The sequence below is a fragment of the Buteo buteo genome, chromosome 13 (genome assembly GCF_964188355.1).
Source record: "Buteo buteo chromosome 13, bButBut1.hap1.1, whole genome shotgun sequence".
Lineage (NCBI taxonomy): Eukaryota > Metazoa > Chordata > Aves > Accipitriformes > Accipitridae > Buteo > Buteo buteo.
The window spans coordinates 18,071,104-18,094,015 of record NC_134183.1 but is presented as its reverse complement, the minus strand read 5'-3'; the positions used below and the strand labels follow the sequence as shown (position 1 = coordinate 18,094,015).

Below are 22,912 nucleotides of genomic sequence, written 5' to 3'. Positions count from 1 at the left end.
CCTCACCCCTAAGTCGTACAAAATTAATGTGTCGTGCCTCACCATACCCCGGCCTCAGGGGCTGCTGCCATCGGCCTCAGGGAAGAGCTGCCATTTGGCACGACCCAGAGCTTGTGGGATGCGCAGAGGGACCTCGGCACTATCCTTACGGAGGTGAGAGATGGGGTCCCATCCCACAGCAAAATTCACCCCAAGCTGGAACTCTTGTAGTCCCCTGCTCTGCACTCCCCATGATGGGATGCTCTGTTTTCCTCCCAACCTCTTGGGAAGGCACAGCCGGCTCCCGACATGCGGGAGGCCGTGATTTGGCTGCTCCGTTGGCCACTTCGTGTTGTGTGTTTACATGCATCAGGAAGGTTTCCAGCCCCATCGTGCTGAGGTGGTCTGAGAGCGAAAGGCTCTCCCCCCCGCTGCCGGCTGGAGCGGTGCTCTGGAGAGCGGCAAGTGGGGAAACACCAGGTTTGAAGGTGGTTTTACAGCTTAGATGGGGACTAAGGCTCTCCTGTCAGAGGAGCAGGAGCTGGGAATGGAGGGAGCAGGCAGGAGCAAGGAGATCAGGGTGGCAAGATCCTCACAGCACCTTCATTAGTCTGCTGCTTCCCTCCTTGCCCAAAGGCCAAGTTAAGAAAACCGGGTTGTTTTTCCAGAGAAGGCCACAGGCACCAGAAGACTCCCAACTGCACCTAAAATGGCAAGGACCAAGGCACTCCAGCTGGCGTTAGGTGTCTGTCCAGTCCAGGGGGTCCGCATGGTCATGTCCGTAAGGTCCCCACAGGACGGGCTTCGGGGAAGGGTGTCCTTGCCAAGATGTTTGGGCTGCCTGTACTGAAGGTCAGGGAGAGCTAACCTAAGGGTTTGAATTTGGCTTGACAGTGCTGACTGCTGCTTCTGAGCCACGCTTTCTGCAGGTCCTCAGTCTGTCCGTCTGCCTCAGCCCCGTATTACCCTGCTCAGACCTGGTGTGGTAATGACTCCTTCCCTCTCCCCTGCCCATGAAAAGTGTGGATGAACTCAAAAATCCTTTTGTATTTATGAAACCCTAAAGGATATGTTTTTTCTTTTCACTTCTTGGCAAAAAGTGCTGTTTTGTGGGGAGAAATTGCTGTTTTGTGGAAAATTTCCAGCTGTCTTTCATCTCTGAGCCTGCCTGTGGCTGATGCTGTTGCAGCATATGCTACCTGGAGCTCTGCTGACCGAAGCCACCCCTGGTTTACATCAGGGAGAAGGAAGCAGAGTGCGTGCCTGGGATCCCTATGGAAATCGGAGTTACGGTATCACAACAGTCATAATACGGCATTTCCTCTTTGTCGGCCTCATGGGAAAACACCAGGATTCTGCACAAACAAAGCAGCCCACAATTAGTTTATAAAAGAGGGAGTGCTTGGCTGCTTGGTGCTGGGAGGGCGTTGTAATTGCATCGCACTCGCGGAGGAGATGGTTGAGCCATGCTGGGTTGGTGGGGCTGGAGGAACGTTTCTCTCCTGGGAAGCAAGCAGGATGGAGAAGAGCTGAGAAAGACCATGGGAGGAGGGCGTCCCACCATGGGGAAGGCAAAGGGGCAGCTTTCTCCCAGTGTCACCCTATGCTTTACGGTGGTATCAAGAGCAGAGAGGGATGGCCAGCCATGGGGCCAGCATGGCGTGAGGGGGCCATGTTTGCACAACGGCCCCCCCCCCCCCCAGACAACAGCCTGGTCCTGTCCCGGAGCCTGGCCAAACGTGCACACCGAGGACAATGGTCTCCTTCCAGCTCTTTGCAATTTTGTGCTCACCCCGCAGGGCGATGCATCCCCTCCCTCACCGCTGGTGGGGTGCACCCGTGCCGGCTGGGTGCCCTCGAGTGAGGGGCTGGAAATGGGGTGCCTCTGGGCACATTTGGCTCCTTTAAGTCCCAGGCTTTGGGAGGCTTTTTGTGCCTGTCACCTTTCACACGTGAGCCGGGAACACCTCTGCTGAGCTCAGCAGCTGCTTCTCCCGGCCTCAGCTCTCATGGCCCCTTCTTTGTCTTCCCAAGGACGCTTCCCTGCCTCCCTGCCCCGGCCCCTCCACGCCATCCCGGTCCTTTCGGCAGCACCCAGGGGTGCCTGGGGACATTGGGAAACCACACGGTGAGCCTTGACCGTGACCCCCTGAAAGAAAACAGGGCGATGGCGAAGCAAAGCCGCAGGCTGGTGCTCTCGGAGCCAGACTCCAAACCCCCCTTTTCCCCAGAAGCGAGGCATGCCCTGCTCCTCGCAGCCCCCCAAAACCAAACAGCACCCGCCGGGGCTACACGGTGGCCTTTCGGGTTTGACACCCCCCTCTCCCTTTTCCCAACAAGGGCCATCCCCAGCTCCCAAAGTCACCGCGGCGGGGGACCCTCACCTACCCGGGATGCGGCCACCCCCCCCCAAATACCTCCCGACCCCCCCCCACCTTCGGGGGCAACCCCCGGGAATAACGCGTATGCCCCCCCCGCCCCGCTCCGGAGCCGGGTTGCCGCTAGATGGCACGCCGGGCCCGGCGCAGCCCCTCCGCGGGGCGGTGCGGGGCGGTGCGGGGCGGAGCTGCCTGCGCGGGGCTGCGCGGAGCGGCGCGGAGCGGGGCAGGGCGCGGTGCGGTGCCCCGTACGGGCTGCGCGGGAGCGGAGCGGAGCGGAGCGGCGATGGGCTCGGCCGGCAGCGGGTTGGGGTAGGGGTTAGGGCGGGCGGGGAGGTGCTCCGCGCCCCCGCTCCGCGCCCCCCCGCCATGCGCCCCCGCGGAACCCCGCGCTCCGCCCGCTGAAGCCCCCGCTCGCTGCCTCGGTGGGTGGGTGGGTGCGTGGGGAGGGGGGAGTGCGGGGGCCGCCCCCTCCCCGCTCCCCCCCCGTAACTTTGAACGATGATCACAGTCAACGCGGATGGGAAGATAATGGTCAGAAGATGCCTCGTCACCTTGAGACCCTTTAGGTAAAGTTGGCATTTGCTTGTCGGCCCCCCCCGCCTTGCCTGGCCCCTGCGGGGTGGGAAGCGGTTGTCGGAGCACATTTTGCGGGGGGAGGGGGGGGGCTGCAGCTCGCCGTGGAGGGGGATTGAGCCCAGATTAGGTTGTCAGGGATGCAGGCAAGTTTGCCCGCAGGTCAGCGTGCCGGTTAATTATAGGGCTGTTGGCCGCTGTCTTTTTTAGTACCTTTCTCGCAGATGTTGGTACTCGGGGGGGGGGGAATCAGTTCCTCTGGTTTAAATCTGCTGGTGCTGATGGGGATTTTGAAACCCACCCTGAACTGGCAGAGGGGCTGGGGTTGATATCCGAGCATGCCCGTGCCCACCTATCGCTTTTTTCCCCTTGGTGTAACTCTCCCCAATTTTGCCTCCATGCATTCCCTTCCCCTCTCCAGTCCTTGCTCTCCAGCTTCCTTATTTCACCGGAGATGCGCTTTAGTTGCTCCCAGGCTTGAGACACATGGGAGATGTCGGTAATTGCTTGCTTTTTCTACGGGCAGAGGGATCAAAAACCCACAGAAGGGGAAAGTGCCGGGGGCCAAAGCACAGCGTGGGGTGAGCCCAGCCCGGCGGTTGCCAGTGCTCCCCACTGTGTTTGGGGGCTGGGGATCACCTGGGATCATCGGAAGGATCTGCCTTTTTGTTTAGCCCAGGCTACCGCCTGGAGCTGGAAGGGAGGACGGGGCTTGTGGTTGCGCCGCTTGCTTGCGCTCAGGTTTGGAGATGTTGTCAGCCTCTCCCCGGGAGTTGCCTGGCTCTGCGCTGCTTGTCTGGAGGGATTCCTGCTGCTGGATCCCACGGCGGTGCCCTGGGGCTGGGGAACTTGGCCAAGGGGATGTCGGAAAGCGGTGGCAGAGCAGGGGCATGAGGGTCCCCACGGCTTGGGCTTTCTCCGAGCGTGGGTCGGGGAATGACTGTGAGAGAGGTAGGAAGGACACATGTACCCCAGGGGTATGCTCTTAGCTTGGCTATTCGCTTTCTTAAGTGGGTTTGAAGTCCGTAGTGAGGCAGTGGCTGGCCTGGGCATCCCTCTCCCCGGTGCCTGGGGCATCACCCCTGGGGCAGGGGAAGCCCATCTTCAGCAGTGACCTGGGATCAGGCTGGGGGAGCACAGGGAGTGAGTCACAGGGTGATCACAAAGTCCCACTGGAGATAAGGATGTGTGCGGATGAGGGGTTTATGGTGGCTGGAGGGTCCCTGGTGTCTGTGGCAGAGCAGAGCACCTGCACCATCCTGTCTGCGTGCCTTGGGCTGGCTTCTGCTTTCAAACCAGTGCAGACCCGTACGGGTGCCACTGGAACCAGCAGGGTTACCCTGTTGTTAACCAGTCAGGCTTTCTCTCTGTAAGACGAGAATTTCCCAAGACCCTCTCCTAGCTGTCCCGCAGCGTCCAGCTCCGCATCCCCTCTACATTGGTGTCATGCTGAGCGTGACCCCTCCGTGTCATGGTCCTGTGTCACCTTGCTCCCAGCCCAGTGTGGGCAAGCGTTGGCATTGCCCTGCTCCAGCCGTAACCCGGTGCAAATCAGCACTGCTCCCCTAAAATCGACACCCCGCATTCTCAGCTGATGTGAATCAGGGGTGATCTAGGGGAGTGGGAGAAGATACTGGCAATCAGGATGGGTCCTGTAAATCGGGTGCTCATTGCTGGCTGGGCAAAGCCTTGCTGCTCTAGGGAAGCCCATGGTGTGATCCCCTGCCTGGTGTAGACTCCTGGCAGCGGTGCCATCAGCAAACAGCGAACAGGAAACCTGACCCTTTGCACCAAAACATTTCATTAACCACGCTCCAGACATGCTTAGCAAAGCAATGCAAAGCCGTGAGCTGTGAAAGTGCCTGCAGCAAATGGGAAGGGGAGAGAGAGCAAATCAGCGTAGAAATGATTTGTAGAAATGTCCAAGGATGGCTCTGACTTCATCTCAGTAGCAAAGGGTGTTTCATTTGTGACAGCGCCGGATTCGGGCAAGAATTCACTGTGGAGCCCTGGTCCAGGTTGCCCAGCTCTTGGTTTTGCAGAACGTGGGGAGTTCAGGCAAGTTTGCCAGCTGGAAACCAAAGCCAGGCTTTCTGTGTGTCTATAACATTGGCCTGTAAGAGAATTCATTCTGGTCCCCTTGATAGAGGACGGTTCCCATGGCTGAGCATCATTTCGACAGCGCCATGACGGTGTTGGGCTCTGAGCAAAACAAGGTTTGCAGGAGAGGGAGCATTTTTTTATTAGCCCAACTGCTGCTGCTGTTAGAAATTGTGGCTCAGCTTTTGGGTTCAGGAGACTTGGGTGTTGAAAACTTGTCCAATAAAAGATGTTACCTGTCTCTGTAGCCCTTGGTTTCCCCATACACCTGTGTAATATTCCCCCTGTGGGTCCCAGCTGGGTGATGCAGCAGCATGGACAGACAGTCCCAGTGTCACAGCCCCGTCCCGCTGGATGCTGCTGGCCTTCCTCCCCTCATCACTTCCCAACTCATTGCTCAGACCTCCCTGGCCACATCCAGCTTTAAGTTCCATGCGCCAAAATCTGCAATGACTGGGGCATCACTTCCAATTTTCACTAAAGACTCGGAGAATTTGGCTTTCTTCTCTTTTGGGCACCAAGCCAGAACCCAGAACTGTGAACATTTTGGTTTGGGGAGGATGTGGAGAGGGACTTGGCACCAGAACCATGCCCGGGCAATGAATTAAACGTGATGTTGGACGACAGGCAAAGGCACCACGCAGAGTAGATGCTACTTCATCTTTGGAGCTCCATGGTCTTCAATGAGTTAGACTTGATTTTGGGGGCAGAGGACCCAGTGCATTTGATAAGCAATTTGGAAGGTCTGGGGTCTGGTATGTTTTGCCTACTTCATGGTATTTGTTTTCTGCATAAGGAGTTTCTGCTCAGTTAAGGCTGGGCTAAGCATTTTTATTCACCTGGGCAAGGTTGGCACAAAGTAAACGGGATGGGGTCCTCAGGTTGAGAGCCCATCCCTGCAACCTCCCTGCTCCCTGGAGCACTGCTGCTGGGCTGGATCTGCTTCTCTCCTAAGCGTATACATTCCAGTTAGGCTCTGATCCCTCTTTTTTAAGGGAAAAAGCATCCTGCACCTCCCCTACTCTCTCTGTAATCCAGTCAAAATGAAAAAGATTTTGTCTCCTAATGAGATGCTAAAGCACAGATCACCTTTGTATCTTTTTCCTTCCTTCCTCTTTTTCTTTCCTTCCTCTTTCTTTCTTCTCGGTGTTTAACCATCTCTCCTTGCCAGAGTATAATTATGAAGATTAAAATGCGTAAACAAGGTCTTGCATAGTGATGAAGATACTGTCAATAGGAGGGGTGAGAAGGAAGAGCAGGATCAGATCTGATTATTTAATCAGGTGATGCTTTGTTAAAATGCCCCTTGGGGAAGGGGGCAGCTGGCAGCTGGTTGCCGGGTGGGTTTTGTACCATGACGTGCTCCCAGGGAGGACCCTCGGTCACAGAGCATGGCTGGGCTTTGACCTCCTCCTCCAGCTTGTGCCTTCTCCACTGTGCTGTTGTCCTCTCCTCCCAGGGACATGCCATGGCAGACAGTGTTTCCCCCCCCCAAGGACAAATTCAGCCCTCCGAGCTGCAGCTGGGTGCTGCAATCCCCTCTGTTGTGTTCCCGGGAGCCTCTTCCAGACCCACCACTGCACTGTGTGGCTCAGCACGGGATGTGATAATGGGAACGGACTAATGTCCCTGAATCACCCTCTCTCCAAGCAATTTATGGGACACCGCGTTGCTTCACAGCATCAGGGATGCTCTGCTGCCTCCACAATCACCTCCCTGCTGGAGCTGGACCACGGCTCTCTGGAAACCATTCTCTGAGGTCTGCTTTGGGAGAGGGGCTGAGGTCCGTAGTCATCTTTGCGTGCAAATGCTGGAGCTCAATGGTTCATCAGCATCTCCTGGGGAGGGAATGGCTGTGCTCTGCTGGTGGCTGCTTGTAGGGCACGCCAGCCTTGCCTATAGCCAGGCCTTTAGGGGTAGGAGTCTGGACTAGCCAAGTGCATGATGCTTTTTAGAGCTTGCTTAAACTCCTTTCCACCCCCCAGGGCAGGCTTATTCAGAAATAAAAGGGACTTGAACTGCTTCACTCCCAGAGTACCTGCACAAACTCAGGCAGTTTTATTGATGCACTTGAGCATCCCCTCTCCCAGGTGGGTCTGCTCTCCCAGCACCTGGCTGTGGGTCTCCAAAAGGGTTAGAGAGCTTTGTGCTGGTGTTCAGTGTTCTGCTGGCAGAGCTTGTTAATGCTAATGAGCCCAGGGTGTTGCTCTTTCTCTTGATTAGGCCAGAGATGGGAAGGGGATGGGGGAGCTGCACAGTGCTGCGTGGCCAGAGCTTGTGGCCAGGTGATACTGATCTGCTGGAACCCAGCTGGGGATGGGGCAGGGCTGATCCGTGGGGGGGATGGATGGGGGTTAGATGCCCCTCTGCGGTGGGCAGGGCTGATACTTCTCAGAGCAGGCAGAGGAAGCCCTTTGCTCTTGAGCTGCCCGATGTTGAGAGCATATCTGCCCTGTGACTGGGGCTTAGGTGCGCGTTGGCTGTGTGTGAGCAGTGTTGGACCTGGTGGGATGGAGGTAGGGAGCTCATGGTGGTCCTGTGAAGGTGCCATGTCTTGCCCGGGAACCTTTCCAGGCAGGGCAAGCCTGGCCATGCCATGCTGGGACAGTAGAGACCTGCCCTGGGTGCTCCTCCAGTAGATCTCCCCAGGGAAGCCCAGTCCTTCTTGAGCTGCTTGACACTGTACTTCAGCTCTCCACAGCATCTCCTGTAGCTAACAAGTGCTTTGAAGCAAGTTACTTTATTTGCCAGCCCTTTCTAGCAACAGATAATTGCAATGCTGGCGTGTTGTAGCCCAGACTTAATGGCTGGTTCCTAATCCTCTGCCTCTTAACTACACAATAATGATTAGATGGAGGGCTGTGGTGTTCCTTTCCAAGTCTTTCTCTGGAAAAGCCTGGTTTTGGTGTTGGGTGGCTGTGCTGTGTTTCTGCGTGCAGCTCCTGAGCCCTGCGGTAATGGTGTGAACTCGTAAAGGAGAGTTACTGGTTCCTGTCCTCTGTGGTTTGCTTCCCTTCAGCTCGCGGATGCTGAGAGGCAGAAATGCCAGCGGGCACCACTAAGGGCTTGCTCAGCTCCCTATCCCACATAGGATTTGTCTGTTTGAAGACAATCCCGTTGTTTCACAAGGCTGGCTGACAGTTGTCTTTTCTGCTTCTCCTCCTTGAAATTTTCCTTGGGTTCGGCCGGCTGAGATCCCCGGTAGTGCCGTGGCTCTGGGAGCCGTCGTAAGCGGCACGCGGCAGCGGCTCTGCCGGGGCTTTGCCCGTGCATCTGTTGGAGGATGCTGCACCTCCACGGAGACTCGGAGGCGGTGGCAACATCTCTGAGCGGTGGAAAGAGGTCAGGCGTCTGTCCCTTGGCGCAGCGTGCTCTGCTTGCACGTTGGAGAGACGGGAAGGCTTGGTTTTACGCTGCCTGGTGCACAATAACCCTCCTGCTTGCACAGAGCTCCTGCCTTTAGCCTTTTCACCCCCCAAAAAAAGTTACTGGCCCGAATAGGAGCAGCGCTGAGAGCTCCTGCCTCTCTCGCAGCTGCGGGTGACCACAAGCTCACTGGGAGCGACGTGCGGGTCGGCATCCTGCCCGGTGTGTCCCCGCGGGAGCTGCTTTCCTGCCAGCCTGGACGAACAAAGCGGCGATGGGATGGTCCCAGGCTACCGTGTGTGCCGTCAGCGCGGGTCCCTCCTCGTCCTGCTGTGCACAAGGCTGCCCGCACCCCACAGGCGATGCCGGACACAATGGCAAATACCAGTGGCCTAGTTACAGGGGGAACAAAAGACCTTTTTTTAAAAAAAAAAAAAAAAAAAAAAGTGTTGGGGTTTTTTTGGTGTTGTTTTTTTTTAGATCCTTTGGGAGGAAGGGAAGGTACAAGGTCTCTCTTTTCTCTGGACTCTCCCAGGAGGAAAATGGCTATTGTTTATTGTAGTGGTTCCTGCAGTCTGGGTTACTGGGCTGGATCTAGTGGAGCATCGTAAGGGCAGTCGTGGACTGGCTCAGCTTTCCTACTGCAAGTCCTTCGCTCCCTCTCAAGGCCTGCCTGTCAGAGCAGGCTGCGGGGATTTCGGAGGGTGTTCTCAGGCAAAACCCGCCTGCTCAGTGCCAGGGTTTGGGCAGAAGCATCTTGGGGCTCTTCATGAAGCACATGCGGGTCTGGCCGTGCTCGGGGCGAGGTACTGGTGTGCTCTCGCAGGGCTGGGGCTGCAGAGATGCTCCTTGCCCAGGCTGGATGGGGTGAGCCACGGGGATGGAGTGGTTGGCAAGGAGGCAGGGATTGTCCCGGCTGTCTCTTCCAGACATCCCAAAACAAAGTGGCTCCTGCAGTGGGTTACCCCGGGGGGGGGTGAAGGGTGGTGGGGCTGTCGCAGGAGTGAGTTGGTTCCTCGTCACACCTTGTTACAGCTCTGCTTTCCCTCCTGCAGGATATTTGTGCTGGGCATTGGATTTTTCACCCTGTGCTTCCTAATGACGTCGCTGGGAGGGCAGTTCTCAGCCAAGCGCCTGGGGGACTCCCCCTTCACCATCCGGACCGAAGGTAAGCACGGCTCCGTGCCCATCCTGTCCCACGTGCTGCTTGATGGCCCCCAAACATGTGGTCCGAGCGAGCTGACAAGCGCCAGGGATGCAGGGAGGATGGCGTTCGGATGCCTCCATTGCCAGGCTCCCTACTGACCTGTTTCAGGGACGTCAGGGTGGCTCAGGAAAATCCTGGCCCTTCTTGCTGTGGCATGGGGTGCTTTGCAGCCATGTGGCTAAAACCTGGCTGTGCTCATATCCAGAGGTGTCCAGGCACAGTGGGGACATGTGTGTACTGGAGTGTGGATGCTGGCTCTGGCTCACAGCAGAGGGATGGGAAAACACCGGTGACTGGGGCTGATGGGATTAGACCTTCACCTGCTGGTGGTGGGGGGGGGTTGCATGGGCTGCACCCAGTCTGATGCGCTGAGGATTTGGCTCAGGTGCTTGGAGGGCTCAGTCGTTTTGGGCAGTTTTGCTCTGCAGGGAGTGGAAATTGTTCCTTAGGGACAGGGAAATAAAAGGCCTTTGTGGTTTCGTGGAGGTACTGAAATGTAGAAGAGAAATATTGGATTTTTAGCAAATGTGCTTTATGTTACCTTTTTTTAAAACACCTTTTTTGGCAAGATGTGCAGTCAGCTCGGGAGACGGCTTCCATGGTGGGAGGGTCACATCCTGCTCTTGCTCTGGGAGGACACTGCTGCACTGAATTGAGCTTTGCCCTTACTTTTCCTCTACAATCCCAGCCTGGAACAGCACGACTGAATTGCACAGAGGGAAATGTCTAGCTTGAACTCTGGTGAGCAGGGTGAGATAGGCTTGGTCAGGCCACCATGGTCTTCTCCTCCTCCATACCAAAGGTGTGGAGGGATTTGAGCTCCCCAGCCTCACCTGGAATGTGATTTTTGGGCATTAAATCCTTTTCTTGTGGTGCTGGAAGAAGTGCTGGTTGCTTTCCTACGGAAGGAGAGGACTAAAGTGGTGGTTTCCAGAAGCTGGATGGTGCTTGTAAACTGCTTAGTTGACTTTCAGAGAGATTAATGGGCAGCCTGCAGCAGCTGGCTTTGTTTTCTCCCCCGTGGATGGAGCACATGGCGGCTGGCGTTTCTCCCCCTGTGCTCCCCTAATTGTTCCCATCATCAACTCCATTAAGCCCTTTCTCCAAGGGACTGGTGTTTGCCTGGCTGACCTCAGCCTGAGCCGGAGCAGGTTGCAGGATCACTGCCTTTTGGTATTTTCTGCATGTTTTACCACGGTCAGGGTACCTGCCCCGGTGAGGAGGGTGGGTGCTGTGGTAATGTCCCTGTCCCCATGCCAAGTGCAGCTCCCAGGATGGCTGGTGAGTGAAGCCTGGTTATAGGGGACTTCTTCCCTCTCGGGATAAGAAGCGGCATGTGAGAAGTGTGGGCAGAAGCCCCTGGACCACTGCTTTCTCCAAACTTGGCTTTTGAGGAGGTGGGTCCCAAAAAGGTTTGGAATAAAGAGTGTCACTTGTTACAGCTGCTCCGTGTCCCGGGAGAGTCCCAGTGTCCCCTGGGAGCTTGCAGAGAGCTAGAAGAAAGGCAAAGAGGGAGTAATTGATTGTGGGACTAGCCTGAGCTGAGAGGTGGCACAGGTTGTGCTGCAAACAGCAGTGAAGGTTTCCAGAAACCTGCAGAAGCCCTTGGTCCCACCCCAAAGGGCTCTCTAAAGTTGTGCTGAAATGATGGCAAAAAGACAATTATCCAGCTTCTTTATCCCCTTTCTGGATGCCTTGGAGTGGAATAGCTTTCCTCATCCTTATTCTTGTCATCAATTTAACCCAAATCTGTAAGTCCATGGATTCCCATCCTTGCGTGTCTCTTGTTTGCTGGGCACAATGTCAGCGCAGTCCTGGAGCTGGATCAAAAACCCCCTCCTTTTTCAGGCTCTCGCATCTCTGAGTCCTCCATGCTTACTGCTTGAGGTGATTAAATTGAGGTGTGTAAATGGGTTCACCTTCCTGCATCTGAGCTCGTGGTGGGTGCCCTTGGCTCTGCTAAGGGCTGTACTTGCTGGCTGGGAGCGATGCCCGCTGCTTCGCTCCGAGGGTCTGGATGTTGCTTCTGGTAATGGCTGGTTGGTCTCATTTAAAGAAGAAAAAAGATTTATGACCTAGGTCCTCTAATTTCTCAAGCTTTTGGTCTCTGAGGTCTGTAACTGGCTAAGGCAAGTCCTGCTTTGTTAGAAAGCTCAGAAATTCAATGTAAAACCATTCTATTTTTTTTATTTATTAGATGGATTTGCCAAACAACATATTGCTTCCAGATGAATTGCTGCCGATTTGGCTGTTGTGTTCCTTGTTGGGGAAGATTTGGTTCATTCGTGGTCTCACACACTGTTTTGAAACATGAAGCATCCTCTTCTGTTTCTGGAGGAAGGATGCCGTTTTGGAAGAGGGTTATATTCTTTGTCCCCTGGACTTGGCAGGCATGACATGAGAGGCATTTTCTAGCTCTTTTAACACTGGGTTCAGGCTGTTGGGATTCAGCCTTTCCTATGATATTGGTACGTAGGGACTGGCCGTCCTGCCTGGTGATGTAGCTGTTCTCAGCAGGGCTCCCTGCACACAGCTACATGGGGTGAGAAACCCCGAAAGCAGAGTGGGACCAAGACCTCAGGGCATGTACAAGACCGGAGCTGGAGAGGAGCTGGCCAATGTCACTGCAGAGCCCTCTCTGTCACCTTTGAAAGGTTGTGGCTCTTGGGAGAGGCTCTGATGGCTGGAAAGCCCAACTATCGCACCCACAGAAGAAAGCAGGAGGGACGATGCATGCTGGGCAACCTCACTGGTGCCACTGGGAGATGGGGGGCCAAAGCCTCCAGGAAGCTGGTGAGGTGGGGAAACTCCATCCTTGGAAACTTTCAAAACGTATCTGGCTGACGTGTGGCAGTGGGCAGCTCGGTCTGACCCCCAGTTCTGCTCTGCTTGGAGGTTGGGGAAGGGACTCCAGAGATCCCTCCTGGCTGGGGTGATGCTGAGCTCCGGTGGAGGAGCGCTGGATGCACGTCAAAGTTGGTGTGGGTCGGTGGGAGCAGAGGTGGATATGCTTCTTAATAGTGCTGCGGCATCTCAATAGGTCTGTTTGAATAACAAACTGGTGTCTAATTAGCATGCGTTATGGATCCTGAGGAAACCCAAGAAATATTGCTGGTCGTTATCGTTGCTGTTAAGTGCGCAATGCTAGTCTGAAGACAAGCTCAAAGGAGCAGGTTAATTTTGCTGGGCTGATTAGTTCTTGATGTGAGTAATGGTGGGAATCGGGCCAGTATACACACAAAGCTGCACAGGTTCAGGGCCATTGGCTTTGGAGGAGTTATTGGGTGCATGGCTTCAGGTCTGCCATGCATGAAAGCCTGGGCTTGAATATCTCCCCGGACTGGGCTCCCAGCATGAAACCTTCTGGAGCACACTGGTGATCCCACCTGGGGAAGGAGCCTGGTCCCTGCTGCTGCTCTCCACTCTGCACGGGCTCATCGAAGCATTGGGTTTAATGGGCCCTTTTGAGCATTATTCATTAATTGATTAATTTTGCATTGCAAGCTGGCAGCATCCTCTCTCCATACGCTCTGGGTGTGGGCTGCTTTACCAGCATAGCTGATGTATTTAGTTGGGTACGTTTGTGGCTAGCGAGTGTCCGCTCCTGCGGCCCTTCCTGGGGGTGATCCTGGCTTTTGTGGCTGTTTGCTCTGGTCCTTGTTTCCACGCGTGCCACCAGGCTCAGCAGCGATGCTGTGCAAGTGAAGCTGCCCGTGCACTCAAATGCCTGCAGGGTTGGGGTGGCTGCAAAGAGCCGGGGGAGGTCAAGCCCAGCACCCGAGCACTTAAAAATCATTTGCATTGGAGAAATCCTGTCGGGTTGTGAATAAGTGTAAAACTCGCAGTCTGTGGTCCAGTCTAGGCTGAGGCTGTTCCTATTTCTCCCTGGGTGTGCTGACCAGCCCAGCATTGAACCTCGGATATTGCAATCCAAGGGGAAGCTTATGAAAATGCCCAAGACTTGCCCAGAGCTTTCTCGGCTTCTGAACTGTGTGAGCAGCTGATCAAAACCAAAATGAAGATAGATGTGAGGCAGGAGCATGAAAAGGAGAAATGGATAATGTCACAGTCCAAAAGTTAATCCCATTTTTAATTTTATTTTTGTATGTGAATCCTCTTCTCAGAGGCTCTCTCCAAAAGCCAAATTTCTCGGTGTGTGCCAGAAATCATTCCTCAGATGGATTCTCTGCTTGGTGATTCGATGCAGCAGAGGCTTTGCGTCTTAACAATAAATAAAAAAACCCTTCTGAAATGCAAGTTATTTTATCCTAATCCGCTGCTGTCAAGTAAACACAGACAAAGGTTCCTTTGTTTTGAAATGGCCACTGCGAGAATTTGTTCTACACACAAAGATCTAGATAAAAAAAGAGAACAGACAAGTCTATAAATTTTGAATGTGGGAGACGCTTTGGGAAGGGCTCTAGACTTGAGATTGAGTTTTCTGTGCCCGCTTCTCTCCTTCTTAGAATTTAAACTGTTTGGATTTTTTTCCAAGCATCTTTCAGTTTTGTTTTAGTGCTGGAGTCAAGCTCTCTTGAGGCACAGGGCTGATCCTGAAAAAGCACCAGAATCTTTAATTGTGGTGGTGGTGGTGTGGCTATGGAGGGATTTGGCAGCAGTCCCTCTGCCCGCAGCTGTGCCCCAGTCCGGTTTCGGCAGTGATGTACATCCCACTGGTGGAGCTTGCTGCTGCAGGGGATTAGTGGAGGAAAATAGGTTATTAAGTGTTAAAACGTGATTAGATGTGGCTGGAATATTGCCTGCAACTGCTGTAGCTAGTTTAAAAAATGGCAAGACTTCTGATTTCTCCTGCTGTTGATTCCTGTCTGGTAGGGTACGAGGTGCTGGAAGAATTTGCTGCAGTCTCAGGGGATGTGTAGGACAGGTCCTGATGTCCCGAAATGGCTGGAGCTGAGCTCTGCCCTTGCTGCGGGCTTCTGATCCTTGCAAGAGGGCTCTGATTTAATTTCAGCTGACCTTGGTGGTACTTTGATACAAGTGCTTTGAGCGGTTCATCTAGATAGAGGTATTTTGGTGCTTGGGGTCTGTGTGCTGCAACAGCAGTTCTGGTGCTGAGGTCCTTGAATCTCGACGCCTTTGGGAAGTGGGGGTTTGCTGAGCACTGGAGTTGTGTGTTTACTGTTCCCATAACTGCCTTTTCAACCCGTTTTCAAGTGTTTCCTGCCTGGATTGGTGCTCAGCTTGAGAGCTCAACACCTGCCTTTTTCCACCCCAAAATGAGCTCCCAGCAGCATCTCCAGCTGGTTTCCTGTTGGTGACCACAATCCTGTGTTGTTCCCTCAGCTGCTTTGGAAACAGGATCAGTGGGGACAGGGGACAAAAGAAAGACAAAAGTGGGGGAGAGCTGATTTTAGAGCACAAGCTGGAAAATGCAAGGAAGCAGGGGTGACACACGTCCTCTGCAAGGCTGTTGCACCTTATCCTAGGTTGCTGAGATGTGTTTTGGGGTCTGATCTCCTCGGGGCTGCAGGCTATGAGCCCTTGTGGTGGGTTGACCCTGGCTGGATGCCAGTTGCCCACCAAAGCCATTCTATCACTCCCCCCTCCTCAGCTGGACAGAGGAGAGAAAATATAACGAAGGGCTTGTGGGTCAAGATAAGGACAGGAGAGATCACTCACCAATTACCGTCATGGGCAAAACAGACTCAGCTTGGGGAAAATTAACTCAATTTATTACAAATCAACCGGAGTAAAGTAATGAGAAATAAAACCAAATCTCAGAACACCTTCCCTCCACCCCTCCCTTCTTCCCGGGCACAACTTCACTCCTGGATTCTCTACCAGCCCCCCCCCCCCCCCCCCCACCAGTGGCACAGGGGGACGGGGATGGGGTTTACGGTCAGTTCATCACACGTTATTTCTGCCACTTCATCCTCCTCAGGGGCAGGACTCATCACACTCTTCCCCTCCTCCAGTGTGGGGTCCCACCCACGGGAGACAGTCCTCCACAAACTTCTCCATCGTGAGTCATTCCCACAGGCTGCAGTTCTTCACAAACTGCTCCAGCATGGGTCCCTTCCACGGGCTGCAGTCCTTCAGGCACAGACTGCTCCGGTATGGGTCCCCCACGGGGTCACAAGTCCTGACAGAAAACCTGCTCCACGGGCTCCTCTCTCCACAGATCCGCAGGTCCTGCCAGGAGCCTGCTCTAGCATGGGCTTCCCACAGGGTCACAGCCTCCTTCGGGCACCCACCTGCTCCGGCGTGGGGTCCTCCACGGGCTGCAGGTGGATATCTGCTCCACCGTGGACCTCCCTGGGCTGCAGGGGGACAGCCTGCCTCACCAGGGTCTCACCACGGGCTGCAGGGGAATCTCTGCTCCGGCGCCTGGAGCATCTCCTCCCTCTCCTTCTGTACTGACCTTGGGGTCTGCAGGGCTGTTTCTTTTACATGTTCTCACTCTGCAGCTGCCGTTTCTGTCTGTCCCACAACTTGTTTTCCTTCTTAAAAATGTTATCCCAGAGGCGTTACCACTATCACTGATGGGCTCGTCCTTGGCCGGTGGTGGATCTGTCTCAGAGCCGGCTGGTATGGGCTCTGTCGGACACAGGGGAAGCTTCCAGCAGCTTCTTACAGAAGCCACCCCTGTAACCCACCCCCCCCGCTACCAAAACCTTGCCACACAAAGCCAATACAACCCTGGTGGGATATTAAACAGCTTGTGGGCTGGGGTAGGGGGTTTCCCAGTCCTGGGATTTTCTGCAGCTGGGCAGAGGTAACTGCCTTGACCTGGAAGCTGTCTGGAGGTGGGCAGTGCATCAGCGCCTGCAGGGACTTTCCTTGGTCTGTGGCACAGCAGAAGTGCAGGTGGCCAGAGAACAGCTTCTGCTGCAAAAGCCTCTGAGATTTGGTCATTCACTTTCATTTTGCAGGGAAAGAAAAATAAATGTGGAAAAGTTACGGCGAAAGCCTGCTGGGGAAGCCCCACTTGCTGGCTTGGGGCATCTTGTCCTGGATGCCGGCTGTGGGTGAAGCAGAGCACCGCTGCTTTCTTGGGGTGTCAGGATGGCTCTGGTTTGCTATGTTGGGGTATGGGACTCTCTGGAGAGGTCCAGCAGACAACAGCCAAGGCATGTTGCACTGGCAATGGTGTTTAACATCACCTAGCAGAAGTCCCGCCCTGTTCTCCCCAAACCCAGCATCCCTCCTGTGTTCCAGCTACTGGAGTGCTCTGCCTCTCCTGCGGCTGTTGTTTGCTCCAGTTCCTGGAGTCTCACCTGCTTAAAGCAATTTCTTCCATCAGTGAACACAGGAGAGGAAAGAGAGGGAGATTCTTTAGGGCTGTGCAGCACAGCTGAATACTTTGGTGTTTGTGGCTTCTGTTTCTTTCCAGAGCATGGATGTTGGTGGAGGGGGGCGGAGGGGTGGGAATTGTGCTGCAGAAGATAATGTTGAAGGTTGCTCAGGGTTTTGTAGGGCATCTTTGCCGTTCCAGAGTCATAGTACCGTGAAGCGATGGGATCTCATGTTATTTCAATCCCCTGAATTGCTCCCCGAGGAGCGGAGCAAAAAGGCCAAATAGAAACGTGAGAACCTACATGATCTCCTCGGAGGGGTCCTTTGCTCCCGCTCCTGTCTCTGCTGGTTTTCTTTCTGCTCCAGCAGCATCCCAGCTGGGTTAGCATGGCCAGGTGCCATCGCCGTTTGTTCTCACAGAAGATGCAGAAAGGTCAAGCTTGGATTTGCTAACGATCAGAGTGAGCTTGAATAACTGTCGTCCTCCCTCACAGTCAGCTGTGCTGGGAGGGGAGGAGGAGGTCTGCGGGCATGATCCTGACCTGCCGCGTACCCTCTGCGTGCAGCTCATCGCAAGGGAGGACAGCAGAGGTGGGGACGGCTGGGTGGGCTCTGCCTGCGAGGTCCTGGCTGCAGTGAGATGCTGCTCAGCCTGAAGGAGCTTTAAAGGAAAACACAGATGTGTTCATCCTCACATCCCAGTTCCCTCTCTCTTGGGAAAGGTAATTTCTGGACCGGTGTGCAACCTGGGGTCACTGCCGCTTGTGACAGATCCCAATCTGCTCCTCAGTTATTTCTTCTCGGCAAAGCACGTAGTTCTTCTGACAGGAGCTTGAGTTGGGCAAAGTATCTGAAAGTTGTTTTGTGGCTTTGACGATCCCTTTTCTTACCTGACATTGCTGGAGAGAGCACCCAGGAGTGAGGACTTGGGCTGCTGCCTCCTTGAGACGTGATGCACAGACGCATGGTTCCAGGGATGCTCCTGTTCCTTTCGCTTTCAAAAAGTCACACGTGTTATAAATTTATATCTTGATGCCTTTAATGCATGGCGAAGGTGACAGGAGAACCAGCTGCAAAGACTCGTGTAACCGACTGACGGTGGTGGGGAAGGCACAGGCAGAGCGAGGGAGGGAGCCGAGCAGAATCTGCTGTGCAAACTCAGCTAATTATTCCCACTTTCTTCCCGAGTGAGTTATAACCCTCTCCTGGGCTGTGTGTGTTATGTTTTGATGTTGTCTGCTGAGCAGCTCTGGGTAAGTGTCTGCAGCGGCTTGTAAGCGGCTTGTCAGGATCCGCTGCTTGAGCGTGTCTCACCGGATGGCGCCGGCAGTGGCCGGGATGCTTGTCCAGGCAGAGGGATGAGGCTGTTCTCATGATCTGAATCCAGAATTTCCTTATGCCAAACCCTCTCGAAAGGCAGCAGGAGGTTCCCCTCCTCCCCCAGTGCCTGTGGGGCCGTTAGCCGGAGCATTTCCCCGGGTCCCCATGGAGAGGGTGTGGGTAAGGGGTGCGTGTCACCTCCATGACAACTGGGACGTGCAGATCCCGCATGTCCCCAACGCTTAATTTTTTTCTGCTGCTGCATCCAGAGCTGGATTAAGAGTCTCCTGGAGCCTGTGAGCCGCTGGAGGGGTGCCAGCCAGGGGAGACCCATGGGGAGGAGCGTGCTAGGCAGCTCTTCAGTGCCTGGGGCTCGTTTCCAGCCTTGCTGCGTCCGTCCCATCCAAAGCTGCTCCAAGCAGCCTCGGGGGCCAGCAGCCTCGGGGGCCAGAGCAGCCAGCTGATGCTGTAAGAAGTTGCCTGGTCGGTGCCAAGCCGAGGTGGTTGGTACTGGGAACACCTCCTTGGTGAGGAGCGGTGCTGGGAAAGATGGGCTTTTGATTTTTTCCTCCCCTAGAAAAATGCTGGGGCGGTGGGGCTGGCTCTGAAGCTGGCCCAGAGGTGCCGTGCTCTGGCAGCTCCTGTTGCTCAGGAACGTTCTCTCGCTTCCTTGTTGTCCAAGCATTGGTGGGGAGAAGGGGGTTAATGGAGACCCCAAAGCAGGGCAGAGCCCAGATGCTGGGTGAGGGCTTTCTGTCTCCCCCTCGGCCCCGCTCCCTGCCGGCTCCTGCCAGATGCTCAGTTGCTCCAGGGGCTCTTTTAAGAGGATAACGCCGCACGCGGCAGCAGTAACAACTTACTCTGCTCTTGCTCTTGAGTATGGGAAGGCTTCTTTAATTATGGGTTAAAGTGGTGCTCTGTGCTGAGGAATAGCTGTTGGTGATGGACGCTGCTGGGAGCGACTGTGGGTGTCAGCTGCCCCCCCCGCACCCCACGCAGCACCCTGGGGTGCGAGTGCCGTTGGGTCCACCATGCTGCAGCGAGAGGCTGCTGCTGGTGGCGGGCTCACACCCCCACGGGCAGCACAAGGGTGTCCTTAATCTGCTTTTTTTTGGAGCAGACCATTGCTTTGCCCAGGTGGAGAAAGTAGGGGTTAATTCCTCTCCTGTGCCTGCTGCTTCTGGTGTCCCCGTGGGCCATCCCACATCAGTCCCAGCACACTGCATCTCGTTGGGCTGGTGAATGTGCACTGTGCTCCCATCTCCAGCCCACGCTTGGAAAGGGAGTTTAAAGTGGAAGTGTAAAACTTTACTGCTCTTATTAAATTGCTATTGCAGGCAGGGAAACGAGTGCTGTTAAAATGAGGAAAATAAAGGCATCCGTGGGGTCTCCACATGATACTGGGGTTACTGCCGACTTCTGCAGGGATGTGCTGGGGGAGTAAAATGCAGATCGGTGCTTTGCAGGGCACAGAGGGGTAAGAAACGTAAGGGCTGCTGTAGTAGTGGTTAAGGCTTAATCCACCCTGGGAACACGTCTCTTACTGAAGAAGTGCCTGTTTGATACAATTGCTGCTCAGAATTGGATGCCTGCAGGCTTAAAAAGAAAAAAAAAAAAAGCCACCAAACTTACTGGAAGATGGAAGTGTGAATTCATGAGTCTTAAACTGGTGGAGCAGAGATGAAGATCTCTGTGCAGCGATGTGTGCTGGTCCCTTCCCTGCCGCCGCCGTGTCGGAGGAGGGAGGAGCAGCATCCCGCTGGCCCCAGCGCTCTGTTATCTCCATAAGCAGCGACTCCCAGGGAATGATTAAATCAATTAATTGATTTTCTATAGCTCATAAGGAAGTCAAATGGTATTTCCATCAACGTGTGATGAGCAAACACCCCACCACGGCCAGGAGGAAAGTTAATGGCTCTTTATGCTTTTATTACCCCTTTTCACTCCTAAATCAAAATTCATCCTGAGCCCGGGAGGCAGCAGGTACTTCAGAAAATAAAACTAGCACAGTGGGAACCATAGCAGCCTCTGTAAAAGCTGGTTTTTCCCACTGATTTATTTGTTTCTCTGGCCTAAACGAGAGACCGGGGCTCGGTTCAGCTTGGGCAGAGATTAGCTGAGGCTCGTCCCGCGGCTCTGCCAGTGCCCCCCGGCTCCTGCGGGCTCTGCTTTGGGCTGCCGCCCCGCTCTGCTGCTGCTGGAAGGATCTGGCTGCTGGGCTCGGTGGAGGCTGATGGGTTTGGAAGAAGGGGATGATTTATTCGCCCCTGGAAACAGAGTGGCAGGATGCCCGGCACTGTTTGGCCAATATTTTTGGCTGAAAAAGAAATGGTAATCATTTTGGAAATGTTAAATTAGTGAGTTCTGCTGTTTCTGAAACATAACGTTTTGGGGCAGCTGTAAATAAGGCTGCGGGCTCGAGTGCTGGACGTGCAGAGCCAGCGGAGCGATGGTGGTGCTGAGCCTCCCGAAGCCCTCCTGGTTGATCTTGGGGCGTGCAAATGCTGGGTCAAATCCTTCCTCTGCCCGAGGGGTTTGGGCTGATTTCCTGCAATCCTTGGGGCATCGGCTTCTGATAATTTAATTTTCCCCAGGTCAGCAACATGGGCTGTGAGGAGAAGAACCAGGTGAGTTAAATTCTGATGCCCTTGGAGGGATACCTCTCTTGTAAAGGCCAAGAACTGAAATGAGGTTGGTGATGGAGATGGTCCCTGGCTCGTGGGTCTGTGGAGCCGCTCTGGGGTTGCCCCTGTGCCGTGGAACCAGTGGGTGCTCCTTATCGCCTGGAGCTGGGGGTCCCGGCTGCAAAACCAGCACCCAGCTTTGCCCCTGGTGCCGACAGCATCCAGCCATGCCCTGGGAGCCCTGGTGCCCTCTGGGCTTTGCTACTGTCAACTGCCCTTGAGCAAGCCCTGTACTGGAGCCCTTGTGTTTTAGGAAGCAATTTAAAATCGATGTTAATCTTGTAGTTTGAAAGCCTTGCCTGCAGCGCGAGGTGTTTGGAGCACTGCAGAACAGCTTAAAATGCAATTTAAAATAGTGCTGGCTGGCAATAGAGGAACAACTAAAAATACCCTGCTGGTACTTTTTCAAAAAAAAGTGAAAGGGGGATGAGAAAGGGGGGAAAGATGGGGTTAAAAAAAATAAACTAAGTGAAAAGTGAACTGCAGCTTGTGCTGGGGTTGTGCATATTGGTCTCCTCTTCCCCAGCTACCTGCCTTCCCCAGCCCATCTCCTGGGACTGCTGGGGAGAGGAAGAGATGACCGAGCTCATTTTGCCTGGCGAATGATGGCTTGTGGCAGGACTTGTGGGACCATCCCCATGTCCCATCGGGAACATCAGGTGTCTGGTGTGTGTGCGGGGGTAAGGAGTAATAAAAGTTGGGGGGGAACAGCCCTGCGCTCTCCCTTGCGGTAATGAAACGCTCCTGTCTGTGAATGTGTCTATTTGTATTGCTCAGCTTCCTGCCTTTTCTTATTTATATGGAAATGGGGAGCGAACATGTGTTAGGGTGGAGATAGAGAGCTGCAGTCTGCTCTTACAGGCGTTGCCTTTAGGGGGGTGTGGGCAGGGGGAGCTGGTTGGGGTAGAGAAGAGGCAGGACCCCCTTCTGCAGGCTCAGCTCGAGGTCCCACAGCCGAAGGGCTGCCCAGAGGGAGGGAGCGGAGACCCCAAACCCAGCGGGGTTGGTAGGGGGACACCGGGCTGGCACCCCCCCCTCCATGCTGTGTGCAGCAGCAGGCTGGAGGAGGACTGGTGGGACCTTGGGTGGAGGCTGAGGTTTGCTCAGAACCTCTCCGTGGCCTCTCTCTAGCCAAGCTTCTCCGTGAAACCTAGTCCAGCATCACCCTCCTGGGGGGGCATCAGCCTCCCGTGGGGCATCAGCCTCCCGGGGGAGGACCTGCAGCGTGCTGGGGCGCGGGGCTGCAGAAGGAAAGCGGGGGTACAGATCATCGCTCGTGAAGCTGTTGGCAGCGTGGGAGAGCGGAGCCCAAGGATGTGGCTTTGCCGTGGCTGTCCGGGAGCGGGGTGGGCAGAGCGGTACCTGGCCGTAGGGGTGGCATGGGGCTTGCGGGAGTGATTTATGGGGCCGAACGGGATTGCTTCCCATCTGCTGGTGCTGTTTCGGGCAGTGTGCATGCCATGGCACAGCCCGCTCTTGCTTTCAGACGGGGAACTTCTGCAGCAGATCGGTCCCCCCGCTGTGGTGTGTTGCCCCCCAGGCACTGCCGGTGCATGTAGGGGGGCTGTCGGAAAGCCGGGGGGGTCTTTTGAGCCTGCGGCAGGGTTGCGATTGCTGCTATCGCATGGCTGCGTTAGCAGAACCCTGGGGTGGCTCCTGCCTGGCTCAGCCATGGCACACGGCTGCCAGTGGGACCTGGTGGGCTCTGCCCGCCCGTGGATGTGGCGAGAAGGAGCGAAAACACCCCCGAAGCTGCACGCTTGCCGTTGATTGCACAGGAGTGGATGAGGGGATGGATAAATCCAGGGGGTAGATGATAGCAGGCAGGTGGGATATAATCTGCTTTACCAGCTGGTGACTTAAGGCTGCTTAATTTGGCTGATTGCCAGGGAACCGCTTCCTTGCCGGCCATTTCCAGTGGCTCAGCAGCAGATCGATGGTGCAGCTGGAGCCGTACTGAAGCGTCTGCTTCACTGGCAGCCCCCAAGCTGCTTCGTGGGCACCTCCAGGTGCAAATTGCTGCTGCTGGCGTGACAGCTCCCTGT

At 55.0% G+C, this 22,912-nt stretch overlaps 1 protein-coding gene across 1 annotated transcript in view; it reads left to right on the top strand.

The window, feature by feature from the left end:
• The first annotated feature begins 2,706 nt into the window (after positions 1–2,706).
• Positions 2,707–22,912, top strand: part of MGAT5B (alpha-1,6-mannosylglycoprotein 6-beta-N-acetylglucosaminyltransferase B) — a 70,691-nt gene continuing 50,485 nt past the window's right edge. The window contains exons 1-2 of the mRNA XM_075043951.1: positions 2,707–2,926; positions 9,455–9,567. Of these exons, the coding sequence (XP_074900052.1) occupies positions 2,859–2,926; positions 9,455–9,567 (181 nt within the window). The 5' untranslated portion in view covers positions 2,707–2,858. The remainder of the gene's footprint in view (positions 2,927–9,454; positions 9,568–22,912) is intronic.